The sequence below is a fragment of the Ceratotherium simum genome, chromosome 22 (assembly GCF_057802395.1).
Source record: "Ceratotherium simum simum isolate JZ-2026a chromosome 22, ASM5780239v1, whole genome shotgun sequence".
NCBI classification, from domain to species: Eukaryota; Metazoa; Chordata; class Mammalia; order Perissodactyla; family Rhinocerotidae; genus Ceratotherium; species Ceratotherium simum.
The window spans coordinates 40,794,904-40,807,201 of record NC_141921.1 but is presented as its reverse complement, the minus strand read 5'-3'; the positions used below and the strand labels follow the sequence as shown (position 1 = coordinate 40,807,201).

At 42.7% G+C, this 12,298-nt stretch overlaps 1 protein-coding gene across 9 annotated transcripts in view; it reads left to right on the top strand.

The window, feature by feature from the left end:
* The window catches only part of PRDM2 (PR/SET domain 2), a 120,511-nt gene that overhangs the window by 70,790 nt on the left and 37,423 nt on the right, over positions 1–12,298 (top strand). For 7 of the 9 annotated variants that reach the window (XM_087446774.1, XM_087446776.1, XM_087446773.1 and 4 more), the window contains 2 exons: positions 2,782–2,892; positions 7,569–11,952. The exons of 1 other annotated variant lie outside the window; for it this stretch is intronic. In XM_087446774.1, the coding sequence (XP_087302900.1) occupies positions 2,782–2,892; positions 7,569–11,952 (4,495 nt within the window). Of the gene's footprint in view, positions 1–2,781; positions 2,893–7,568; positions 11,953–12,298 lie in introns of those variants that run through there. One more of the 9 variants, XR_015555848.1, reaches the window with a different exon arrangement.

Here is a 12,298-nt window from a genome sequence, read left to right as displayed (position 1 = left end):
CTCTGACACATTGAAAAGCCCCATAACAGAGAATGATCCCTCTACAAATGTCATTCGTGCTGCAGGTTGGGACAGCCAGGTAGCATGTAGCAGCCTGTGGCAGGGGTACTCTCGTTAGCCCTCCGAATAGGATGCAGAGGTCCCCACCACAAGTGGCTTCTCTTCCCGGGGGATCAGGGTTTCCTGGTCATGGTTTTTAAAGAAGGCACCTAGGGATGGGGAGCCGGGGGGAGGGGGACACTTCTTTGCTGATAGGTTTGGAGAGTCCAAAAATAGACATTTGATATTCAGTGTCAGCTAGGTGTTCTAATATTCTTTTAGGCAGGGAATAAAACTTAAAATAGCAGTTTTACTTTTAGGTAGCTATGTGATTTCATTCTCAGTACATATTAATGAATGGTATTATTAAAGCTGTGCTTCGCTTTATTATAATATAAATCTAGAAATTTCACTTATTTAATGTTCTATTAGGCCAGTTTACTTTTTGTGTATGACCTGCTAACTAGCTTTGCATAGTGCTTGAGAGGTTGCAGAAAATCTTTGAGTTGCTTTTGCAAGGGATTGTATTATAGCAAATTGACATCTGTATTTCTATTAAATTTTACAGTGTGACTTTTTTTTAACGTATGTAAAGTTTGTGCTTAAAGGGCACGGTTTAGACTGTACCTCTATTTTTCTTTATTTTGAAGGCTGCTACCTGTACAAAGTAGAAAGTAAGAGCTCAATGAGAAAGGGTCATATTCCTTGGCTTGTTTGAGGTCCATGGGGTGGTACTGACGTCTATACAATTTTGTGGTTTTGATCCAGGGAAAAACTTTTCTGAATATAACTTGTGAGTCAAGCGTCTTGAGGGCACCAGGAGCCCTTTTCGTGGATCTCATCAGATGTGAACTGCAGTGCTAGAGTAGTTATGTTAGTAGCCAGATAATCATTTGTATTTGCATTGTGTGCCACCAGTAATCTGATAGAGACTGGGCATCACACACAGGGAAGGGCATATGTCCTAGTGAGGATATGAAAACTGGTTGAGAGGGGGTAGAAGCCAAATTCCCTTCAGCACAGCTGGATTCCTCAGGAGCCTTTGTCATCATCAGATGTACGCTAAGTGCTGGGAAGTTGACACAGGGAGAAAGAACTGGAAGAGGAGGTTTGCTCTCACTGTGAAAAGGTGTTTCTGTCTCCTTGCCACTTGCAGAGAGGATTGCCTTATAATCCTGCCACCTGGGGGCCTGAATCAGCCGTTTCCATGCAGACTCTTGGCTTCTGTTCCCTTCAGACTGTGGTTCCAGTGACATGCATGCTTGTGTCCTGAGTTCCGTTTTAGCTGCCTTTGGAATTGAACAGATAGATGTGTTATCAGGAGTTTGAGCTTCGTTTTCATAGTTGCAGAAAACATCTGTTTGTTTTTTTTTACAGGCTGAAGAATTAGGGATTTAAAATGGTATTTTAGAACTTCCTTTTTAAGACTAACAAAGTAAGGGGCTGATTATTAAGTATTTCATACTTTTTTTGTTGCATCTCTTTAATATTTATCAAAATCTGGTGGTGTTTTTTAGGATAAGTATTTGCTTTGTATTGTAATCGATGTTTCTATTTTTAGTCATTATGATCTTTTCAATGATAATGTTTTGTGTCTCTGACCTCATTTTCATCTGTTGTCTAAAGCTCCTCTGTAGTGATTTTCTGATATGGAGAATACCATTTTGCAGAAGCTGTGAGTGGTTTCTAGTTTGTTATTTTATGAATTCAGAGATAAAGGTGGCGAGAGGCTTGTTCCGAAAGAGAAAGGACAGCCCCAGGAGCTATTTGAGACCTAGTCGGGGACAGCATTGCAGAAAGAGAAGGAAATGTTTGAGGACGATGAACGGGAACCCATTCTGATTCTGAAAACTAAAAAACAAAAGCTACCAAGAATAAGAAACTTATAATTTAAAAAATAGACAAGAATAGTCACAAATTCTGGTTAAATCCCAAAGAGACTGTACTTCTATAGAGAATTGTTTATCCTTATTGAATATCTGGTGACTTGAGTTCATTGTTCCAGCTTGTCAGAAATGTGTTGCATTTTAATCTTATCTTCTGAACTGCGGTATCGCTTGGAATGCAGTTAGTGTTTCTTGAATTCCACTCTCTGAATCGTTAATGAAATATTGAATTGTACTGGACCTGGAGTCGAGTCCCTCAGGACCCTCTGAGTGCCATGCCGGCTGACAGTGAATTATTCATAATTACTCTGCATTTGCTATTTAAGCCATTGTGCATGTCTGTCCCTTGCAGTTCAGCAGAATCTCTGCTTCTGTTGTTTCACTTTGACGATTACGGATAATCATATCGTAACTAAAAGGGCCCCAAGTTATACTATATTGTGTTTCTCTAATGTGCTTCTTATGAATAATCAGACTTCTGCCAGTCCCTGTTGTTTGTGTGGTATCGAAACTCAGTGCTGTCCTCTAATTTTCCTCTGACATCAATGTTGTTAACTTTTCTGGAATATATTATTTGTTTGATAGCTATTATAGCTGTGAGGGAACTAATGCCCAAGATTTTAAAAAATGCAGGATTTATGGGTTTCTTTTTTTTCCCCTGACATGGCTTAAAAGTATTCATATTGATCATTCATTCCTTTCTTTAGGAAGCTGAAGTGGTAATTGCCTAGAAATATACAATTTGCTGTGATTGGATTAGTAATTGTCTCCTTCAGGAATTCAGGATAATAGTGAGTGAATGAATGAATGAATGCATAAAGAAACAAACAAACAAATAAATAATAATGTGTTTCAGGGAAGAAAAAATCCCAGGAAAATAAAAACAAAACAAACAAAATTGAAGACATACTGCTGAAGACAAGTGAGCCAGATTTCACCTCTGCAAATATGAGAGATTCTGCGGAAGGTAAGCTTGGTTCTTGGACTTGTCTGATTCCGGTATGTATCACCAGTTACTTCACCTTTGTATCTCCTAGGAATGCCCTTCTGAGAATCATCCAAGAACTATAAAAGGTTAAACAGCAAAAAGGCCACCTGCATGTCATATGGTGAATTGAGCCTTCCACATCCCCCTTTTCTGTTAACAATGAACTTATTCCCTGGTTAAAATAAAGTGAAGCATACTATATGATGCATTTATAAATAATTTATAAAGTTCAAAATCATCAAAACACATCTATGGTGATAGAAGTCAGACTGGCAGGGACGTGGGGGTCTTCTGGAGTGCTAGTACTAGTTTGTCACTGTGCCACAGGGTGGGTCCATCCGTGTCTTTACTTTGTAAACATCTTATCTTGCTGTATACTTATGATTTATATACTTTATGTATGTTTTGCATTTCAATCAAAAATTTACTTAAAATGTCAAACACCTTTGATTTTATATATCAGAATGAAAAGTGTACAGAATAAAAAATGTTTCTATCTTTTGTTAGAATTTAAATTCCTGTTTTATCTCTTTGTGTTCCTCCACACAAAATTTTCTTCTTTATAGAACCATGTGAGGATTCATATTCTAGGCCTTCCATGATGTAAGAATTCACAGAGAGGCATGGATGGAAAGTTAATCAGAAAGGCAGATTGCCCTGTGCCCATTGCAGTTGAGCCGCCATATTGAGACTGTTGATACTAGAAATGAGGGGGGTGTGTCTTAATTTGTTACGTGGCCAATTTATGCGGAGACTGGAGCTTGCTCAAGAGTGTTCATAGTGACCCAAATAGGCCAATTTCAAAGTATAGACTTGTGACTCAAGAATCTTTTGTAGAGGTAAAAAACCTAACAAAATATTTTGGATGCCTTTTAAGCCATTGTATTAGCACTTTTTGTGGTAATGATGTTCCTAAAGGATTGTAATTTCCTGTGGCATTTTATGAAGCAAGAATAGACAGGTTTATTTCCCAGAGCCTCATAAAACTGAGTTCTGCCTGCTGGTAGCAGATTTGCTAAGTAAGACATTTGTTTGGACAACAACAAAAATACAAATACATCACTACCTTTAGTAGCAGAATCAAAGAAGAACATACAACAGCCTCCTCTCCCCTTAGTAATTCAAGAGTTATTTTCCCTGATATAACATCAGGTCCCATGAAAAAAGATATTTAATGTTTCCCTGTTGTGGAATAGCTGGCCAAGATGCAATGGGTTCTGTACAGTGTAGCTGTCGGCCTCTCCTGAATGTTCTGCATTGTCCTCAGCAAGTGGTCTACATACTGAGCAAACAGTCCAGACTCTTCCTCATGTTCTCCAAACCTTCTTTTATGTTTAAACCTCAACAGACCTCATTGGGTATGTGGACACACTTCGGTATGGGCCTTACTAGTTAATAGAGCTGTGCATGTGTTGGTTCATATTACTTTGGACAGTTTTAAATCTGGAATGGTTTACCAGTCACAGGGAAAGAAATTTTTTTTTTCCATTAAAAGAAGCCGCAGATTTTGGCTGAAAATGAACTCTATAAAGAAAGTTCTGAGCCTTGGAGATAGTATTTTCCTTTTATGTTGTCTCATTTTGAGTTTTTTAAGCAACATGCTGAGTCTTTGTTGAAAAGGTATTTCAAAAGGGAATTAGCTCCAAATTTGAAATACATTATCACCATCAAATGACTGATTTCCCAGTTTGTGGAAAACTCATGGAATTTATGAAATTGTTCTAGGGGATGAGAAGGCTAGTTTCTATTTAGAGGCAGAAACCTCATTGCTGGTAAATGTAGTAACAGATGGGTAACGTCAGACTGATGTTCCTAGGAAACAGCAGGAAGGCCAGGCCTGAGTAAGCAAGCTTGTATTGATACCTCACGTTTGCAGAGCCTGGAACCGTTGGCCTTTTTAACCCTCCTTACCCCTGGTATCCAGGCAGTCACCAGGTCTGTTAACGGGCCTCTTCTGTCTGGACAGTCTGGCCACTTTTTTCTGCCTCTACTGCTTCTTTCCATTTACTTCTCTTAGTGTAGGCAGCCAACATCTTCCTTCCATTACCACTGCATCACAGTGGGTCTTCTGCTTGCGGTAGTGTCCTCCTCCCAATCCCTTAATCCACACTGCAGCCAAGTCTCCCAAATGGCACTCTCCTGCTTTAAAATACCTTAATGGATCCCCTTTGCCCCTAGATAAGTCCAGACTAATTTACCATGTGCTACATGTTTTAACTCCTTCTGCTTACTTTTCCTCTTCTATCCTTGACCTTCAGGTTCAGCCTCCTTGGTACTTTCTCTAAGAAGCCTTCCCTAATTAACCAAGCCCTGGATGTTCTTCCTCTGTGCTTCCATAGCAGCATGTACTTCCACAAGCATGACCATTAATTTACTATAGTGTTGCTTCCTGCTTACTTGTATGTAGCTCCTGTTAAAGTGAAGCTCTGTGAGGATAAGGATCTGGACAGTCTTGTTCACCTGGTACCTGCATATGGTAAATATTTGTCCAGTGAGTGGAGGAAGAGCCAGTTAACAGCCAGGAGAAGTCAGAGTAGTGCTGCCTCCTCTGCAGAGCCTTTCTTAACTCTTCAAGTGTGTACAGTAAAAGGGGTGTATTCAACAGAGACTCAGGTGGTACTATGAGAAAGCAGCATTATGGACCATCCCTATCAGCCTTAAATGTGCTTAACACGTTCTCTCTTAGGGTCCCCTGCTGTCCCTGTGTTTCCTTCCCGCCACTACCCCACTTCTCTGCTTTCCTTTATAGCTAAACTTGAAGGAGTTGCTTATAAGTCTTCCTGTCTGTCACTCCTCCTTACATTCTCTTAGGAACTCCACTACTCCACTAAAACTGTTGTGATCACTGCACCTCCACCTTGATAAATTGAATTTTCAGTTCTCATCTGACCCAGCCCATCAGCAGTTTTGTACAGCTGATGGTTCCTTCCTTGAAACTTTCTGTACTTAGTCTAAGGGCCACTTCTCTCTTGGCTTTCCAGATACCTCACTGGCCATTCCTCCAACCTCTTAAGGACTGGAGTCACCTGAGGGACAGTCTTCCCTCCTCTCTCCTATGTTCACTCTCCATATGACCTCGTCCAGTCCCATGCTCCAAATACCATTTCTAGTCTGAGGACTTGTGCATTTCTAGGCTCAGCCTCTTTGTTGAACTTGAGTCCGATATATAACTAACTACTTAATAATTTTACTTGGATGTCGATCGGGTACCTCAGACTTCAGCATATCCAAAGTAAACTCTTGAATCCCACTGCAGTGTGCACACATGCACAGATTAAGCCTGCTTTTCCCTCAGTCTTCTACAGTTTAGTAAACAGGATTATTGCAGTTGCTGTGGAATCCTCTTGACTCCTCTCTCTCACCACACCTAGTCAACAAGCATTTCTTGTCAGCTTCATCTCCTAAGTAGATCCAGAGTCTGACCATTTTCTACCACCTCCCATGCCACCCTCATCTCCCCACCCTGCTCTTCGTCTGGAGGAGTAGTAGGCTCCTCTCTTGTCTTCCTGCCTCCACCTTTGTCCACCTAGAGTTTTCTGTCTTCCTCGTAGCAGCTGGAGTGATTCTTTTGAATATAAGTCAATCATACCATATTTCTCTGTTAGAACTTTCCAGTAGCCCCCTATTTCACTCAGTATAAACGCCAACTGCCTACAAGGTCCTACGTGAGCTGGCCTCTGGTTACCTCTGTGATCTCATCTCCTTCTCTCCTCCCTCCCTCTCCCTCCAGCATCGCCCCCAGCCTTTCTAGCTTCCTTGCTATTCCTTGAACACATCTAGCTCGTTCTTGACTCAGAGCTTATACATCTGCTATTTCCTCTATCCAGAGAGCTTCTCCCCCTCCACCAGATATTTGCATGACTCATTTTCTTTAGGTCTCTGCTCAACTGTCACCTTACTAGTGAGTCCTTCCCTGACCGCCTGTCTGCTGTCTGCCTCAAGTTGGGCTAGGCTGGGTTTCTCCTGGGAATAGAGACTCAGAAGAGACTTCAGATTTCTGTTTCCTGTTTGAGGTACTCCTGAGTTCTTAATAATTTGATCAGACTTGGAAGAGATGATCTCTGAAGTTTCTTTTACTTAAAAAAAATTCTGATCACATGATTCTGGAAATATTTTAGCTTCTAAATATATGGTTTGGTCACAAAGGAGGGAGGGAATCATTTCATTCAGGACAGACTACTAAGATTCTAACCTGGTAATATATTTGGCAGTTTCCTTGTTTCAATTTAGAATCTTGAGAAACTGGAATTCACAACTAGTCTCCTGAAATTCAATATCAGCTACTCCAATACAGTTTTAGGCACTACAATTTCTGTCAAGGAAAATGTATTTATCTATGTGTGACTAAACACAAAAGAATCTAAGCTCCATGTGGGCATTCTTTGTTCACATGTGTATCCACGTGCCCAGCATGTTGCCTGGTACATAAAAGGTGCTCTATAAATATTTGTTGAATGAATGAATGAATGAATGAATGAAATGGATTCATATCCAGTACAACTTTATAAGTGAGAAAGTAGAGCTCTTTATTGTTAATCATAATCTCCCTTACACATTTTAGGTGATAAGAGAAATAACTTAAATAATAAGAATTGATCATAAAGTGGCCAGTTTTTGCCCTCACTTCTGTGCTTTTGCTTCTCTGTGCTTTCTAGGTCCCAAAGAAGAGGACGAGAAGCCTTCAGCCTCAGCAGCTGAGCAGACAGCCGTTCTTCAGGAGATGGTTCGTCAAGATGTGCTTCCAGAACTAGTAGTCCCTCCCCCTGCCTGCGAACCACAGACAGAACCAGACGAGAAGCTAGAAGCAACAAATTGTGAGGTGAATGATTTGGAGGAAGAGGAGGAGGAAGAAGACGACGAAGATGATGAGTTGGAAGAAGAGGGGGAAGAGGAAGCTGACACGCCAAATGAAAGTTCTGTGAAAGAGCCAGAAATACGGTGTGATGAGAAGCTAGAAGATTTATTAGAAGAACCAAAGAGTATTTCAAAAGAAACTCTTGAAGACTCTCCAGAGGTAACATCTGTTATCAGAATTCCCAAAACGAAAGAAGAAGCCAATGGTGATGTATTTGAAGCATTTATGTTTCCATGTCAGCATTGTGAAAGGAAATTTACAACCAAACAGGGGCTTGAACGTCACATGCATATCCATATATCTACAGTCAATCATGCTTTCAAATGCAAGTACTGTGGGAAAGCATTTGGCACACAGATTAACAGGAGGAGGCATGAGCGTCGCCATGAGTCAGGGTTAAAGCGAAAACCCAGCCTAACACTACAGCCATCAGAAGACCCAGCTGATGGCAAAGGATCTGGAGACAGTGTTCCTCCGAAAGATGACTCCAGTCCTCCCAGTCTTGGGCAAGACTGTCTGATCTTGAATTCAGAGAAGGCTTCCCAAGAAACAGTAAATTCTTCTGTTGTAGAAGAGAATGGAGAAGTTAAAGAGCTTCATCCGTGCAAATATTGTAAAAAGGTTTTTGGAACTCATACTAATATGAGACGGCATCAGCGTAGAGTTCATGAACGTCATCTGATTCCCAAAGGTGTACGGCGAAAAGGAGGCCTCCTCGAAGAGCCACAACCTCCAGCAGAGCAGGCCCAGCCCACCCAGAGTGTCTATGTACCAAGCACAGAACCGGAGGAGGAAGGGGAGGCAGATGACGTGTACATCATGGATATTTCTAGCAATATCTCTGAAAACTTAAATTACTATATTGATGGTAAAATTCAGACCAGCAGCAGCACTAGTAACTGTGACGTGATTGAGATGGAATCCAGTTCGGCAGACTTGTATGGTATAAATTGTCTACTTACTCCAGTTACGGTGGAAATTACCCAAAATATAAAGACCACACAGGTCCCCATAACAGATGATCTTCCTAAAGAGCCTTCCAGCAGCACAAACAGTGAGTCCAAGAAACGGAGAACTGCTAGTCCTCCTGTGTTACCCCAAATTAAGGCTGAAACCGAGTCTGATCCTGTAGCAGCCTCGTGTTCCTTAAGTCTGCCTCTTAGCATAGCAACTACAGAGGCAATACCTTTCCACAAAGAGAAGAGTGTATATTTGTCATCGAAGCTCAAACAGCTTCTGCAAACCCAGGGTAAACTAACTCCTGCAGGAATTCCAGCAACTGAAATACCTAAGTTAGGTCCTGTTTGTGTGTCCTCTCCTGCTTCAGTGCTGCCTGTGCCCTCGAGTAGGTTTAAGCGGCGGACCAGCTCTCCTCCCAGCTCTCCACAACACAGTCCTGCCCTTCGAGACTTTGGAAAGCCAAGCGATGGTAAAGCCGTGTGGTCTGACGTAGTTCTAAGTTCCAAAAAACCCAAATTAGAAAGTCATAACAACTCACCAGCGTGGAGTTTGTCTGGGAGAGATGAGAGAGAAACCGTGAGTCCGCCATGCTTTGATGACTATAAAGTATCTAAAGAGTGGGCACCCAGTTCTACTTTTAGTAATGTATGCAACCAGCAGCCGCTGGATTTATCCAGTGGTGTAAAACAAAAGGCTGAGGGTGCAGGCAAGACTCTGGGCCAGTGGGAATCTGTATTAGATCTCAGTGTGCATAAAAAGCCTTGTAGTGACTCTGAAGGCAAGGAATTCAAAGAAAATCATTTGGTCCACCCAGCCTGCAGTGCTGTGAAGAAAAAGAAACCAACCACCTGCATGTTACAGAAGGTTCTTCTCAATGAGTACAATGGCATCGATTTACCTATAGAAAATACTCCAGATGTGACCAGGAGTCCGAGTCCTTGCAAATCCTTAGATCCCCAGCCAGATCCTGACCTGGGTCCTGACTCTAGTTTATCTGCTCCTGCTGTCGAGTCCCCACCTGATGTTTCTCCTTCATCACCTGCCCGACAGACATCTTCCCTTTCTTCCGGGCAGCTGCCTCCTCTCTTGATCCCGACAAATCCCTCCTCCCCTCCGCCCTGTCCTCCTGTGTTAACTGTCGCCACCCCACCCCCTCCCCTCCTTCCTACTGTACCTCTGCCAGCCCCCTCCTCTGGTGCATCTGCTCGTCCATGCCCCTCTCCACTCTCGAATGCCGCTGCACAGTCCCCACTTCCAATCCTTTCCCCTACAGTGTCTCCCTCACCATCTCCCGTTCCTTCCGTGGAGCCTCTTATGTCTGCTCCTTCACCTGGGCCTCCAACACTCTCTTCCTCTTCTTCCTCCTCCTCTTCTTCATCTTCATTCTCTTCTTCATCTTCCTCCTCTTCCCCTTCGCCACCTCCTCTCTCAGCAGTATCATCCGTTGTTTCCTCTGGGGATAATCTGGAAGCTTCTCTCCCCATGATAGCTTTCAAACAGGAGGAATTAGAGAATGAAGATCTGAAACCCAGGGAAGAGCCCCAGTCTGCAGTTGAACAGGACATTGTTCAGGAAACATTCAACAAAAACTTTGTCTGCAATGTCTGTGAATCACCTTTTCTTTCCATTAAAGATCTAACCAAACATTTATCTATTCATGCTGAAGAATGGCCCTTCAAATGTGAATTCTGTGTGCAACTTTTTAAGGCTAAAACTGATTTGTCAGAACATCGCTTTTTGCTTCATGGAGTTGGGAATATCTTTGTGTGTTCAGTTTGTAAAAAAGAATTTGCTTTTTTGTGCAATTTGCAGCAGCACCAGCGAGATCTCCATCCAGATAAAGTGTGCACACACCATGAGTTTGAAAGTGGCACTCTGAGGCCCCAGAACTTTACAGATCCCAGCAAGGCCCATATAGAGCATATGCAGAGGTTGCCAGAAGATCCTTTAGAAACATCTAGAGAAGAGGAGGAGTTAAACGATTCCTCTGAAGAGCTTTACACAACCATAAAAATAATGGCTTCTGGAATAAAGACGAAAGATCCAGATGTTCGATTGGGTCTCAATCAACATTACCCGAGCTTTAAACCACCTCCATTTCAGTACCATCACCGAAATCCCATGGGTATTGGTGTGACGGCCACAAATTTCACTACACACAATATTCCGCAGACGTTTACTACTGCCATTCGCTGCACAAAGTGTGGAAAAGGTGTTGACAACATGCCTGAGTTACACAAACATATCCTGGCCTGTGCTTCTGCTAGTGACAAGAAGAGGTATACCCCTAAGAAAAATCCAGTACCGTTGAAACAAACTGTGCAACCCAAAAACGGTGTGGTGGTTTTAGATAACTCTGGGAAAAATGCCTTCAGACGAATGGGACAGCCCAAAAGACTGAACTTCAGTGTTGAGCTCAGCAAAATGTCATCGAATAAGCTCAAATTAAGTGCATTGAAGAAAAAAAATCAGCTTGTCCAGAAAGCAATCCTTCAGAAAAACAAATCTGCAAAGCAGAAGGCCGACTTAAAAAACGCTTCTGAGTCCTCCTCACACATCTGCCCGTACTGTAACAGAGAGTTCACGTACATCGGAAGCCTGAATAAACATGCCGCTTTCAGCTGCCCCAAAAAACCTCTTTCTCCTTCAAAAAAAAAAGTTTCTCATTCATCCAAGAAAGGCGGACACTCATCACCTGCGTGTAGTGACAGAAACAGCAGCAGCAGCCACCGCAGACGGACAGCGGATGCAGAGATTAAAATGCAGAGCACGCAGGCGCCCCTGGGTAAAACCAGAGCCCGCAGCTCAGGCCCCACACAAGCCCCCCTGCCCTCCTCGGCCTTCAGGTCCAAGCAGAATGTCAAATTTGCAGCTTCGGTGAAGTCCAAAAAGCCAAGCTCCACTTTAAGGAACTCAAGCCCGATAAGAATGGCCAAAATAACTCATGTCGAGGGGAAGAAACCCAAGGCTGTGGCCAAGAATCATTCTGCTCAGCTCTCGAACAAGACTTCCCGGAACCTGCACGTGAGGGTACAGAAAAGCAAAGCTGTCTTAAAAAGCAAATCCGCTTTGGCCAGTAAGAAAAGAACAGACCGGCTCAATGTCAAATCTAGGGAGCGGAGTGGGGGGCCGGTCACCCGAAGCTTCCAGCTGGCAGCTGCTGCCGACCCGAGTGAAAACAGGAGGGAGGACAGCAGTGGCAGGCAGGAGCTGAAGGACTTCAGGTAAGCCGCGTCTTCAGGGCCAGAGGAGTTCAGAGCTTGAAGGGCGGGGGGAAGACGGTTGGAAGAAAACAATGTACTTGCCCAATGGCGTTTTTTTCTTTTTCCTGTATAATTTTGACATAAAGCATTTAAAGGAAATAGCTGTTGCTTAAGTTGTAGGCATGAAGAAGGGTCACTGCTTTGGCTGTTTGTGGAGATAAATGCCTGGCTTTTATTTCAGACCTAGGACTCACAAAGTGGTACCATTTCTTTAGTAGGGCCAGTTGTGAATTGAATTTGAAACCGTGTAAAGCTCTCAAAAGTACCCTATTACGAAAAAATGAAATTCTCTCAGACTTCCTTCATA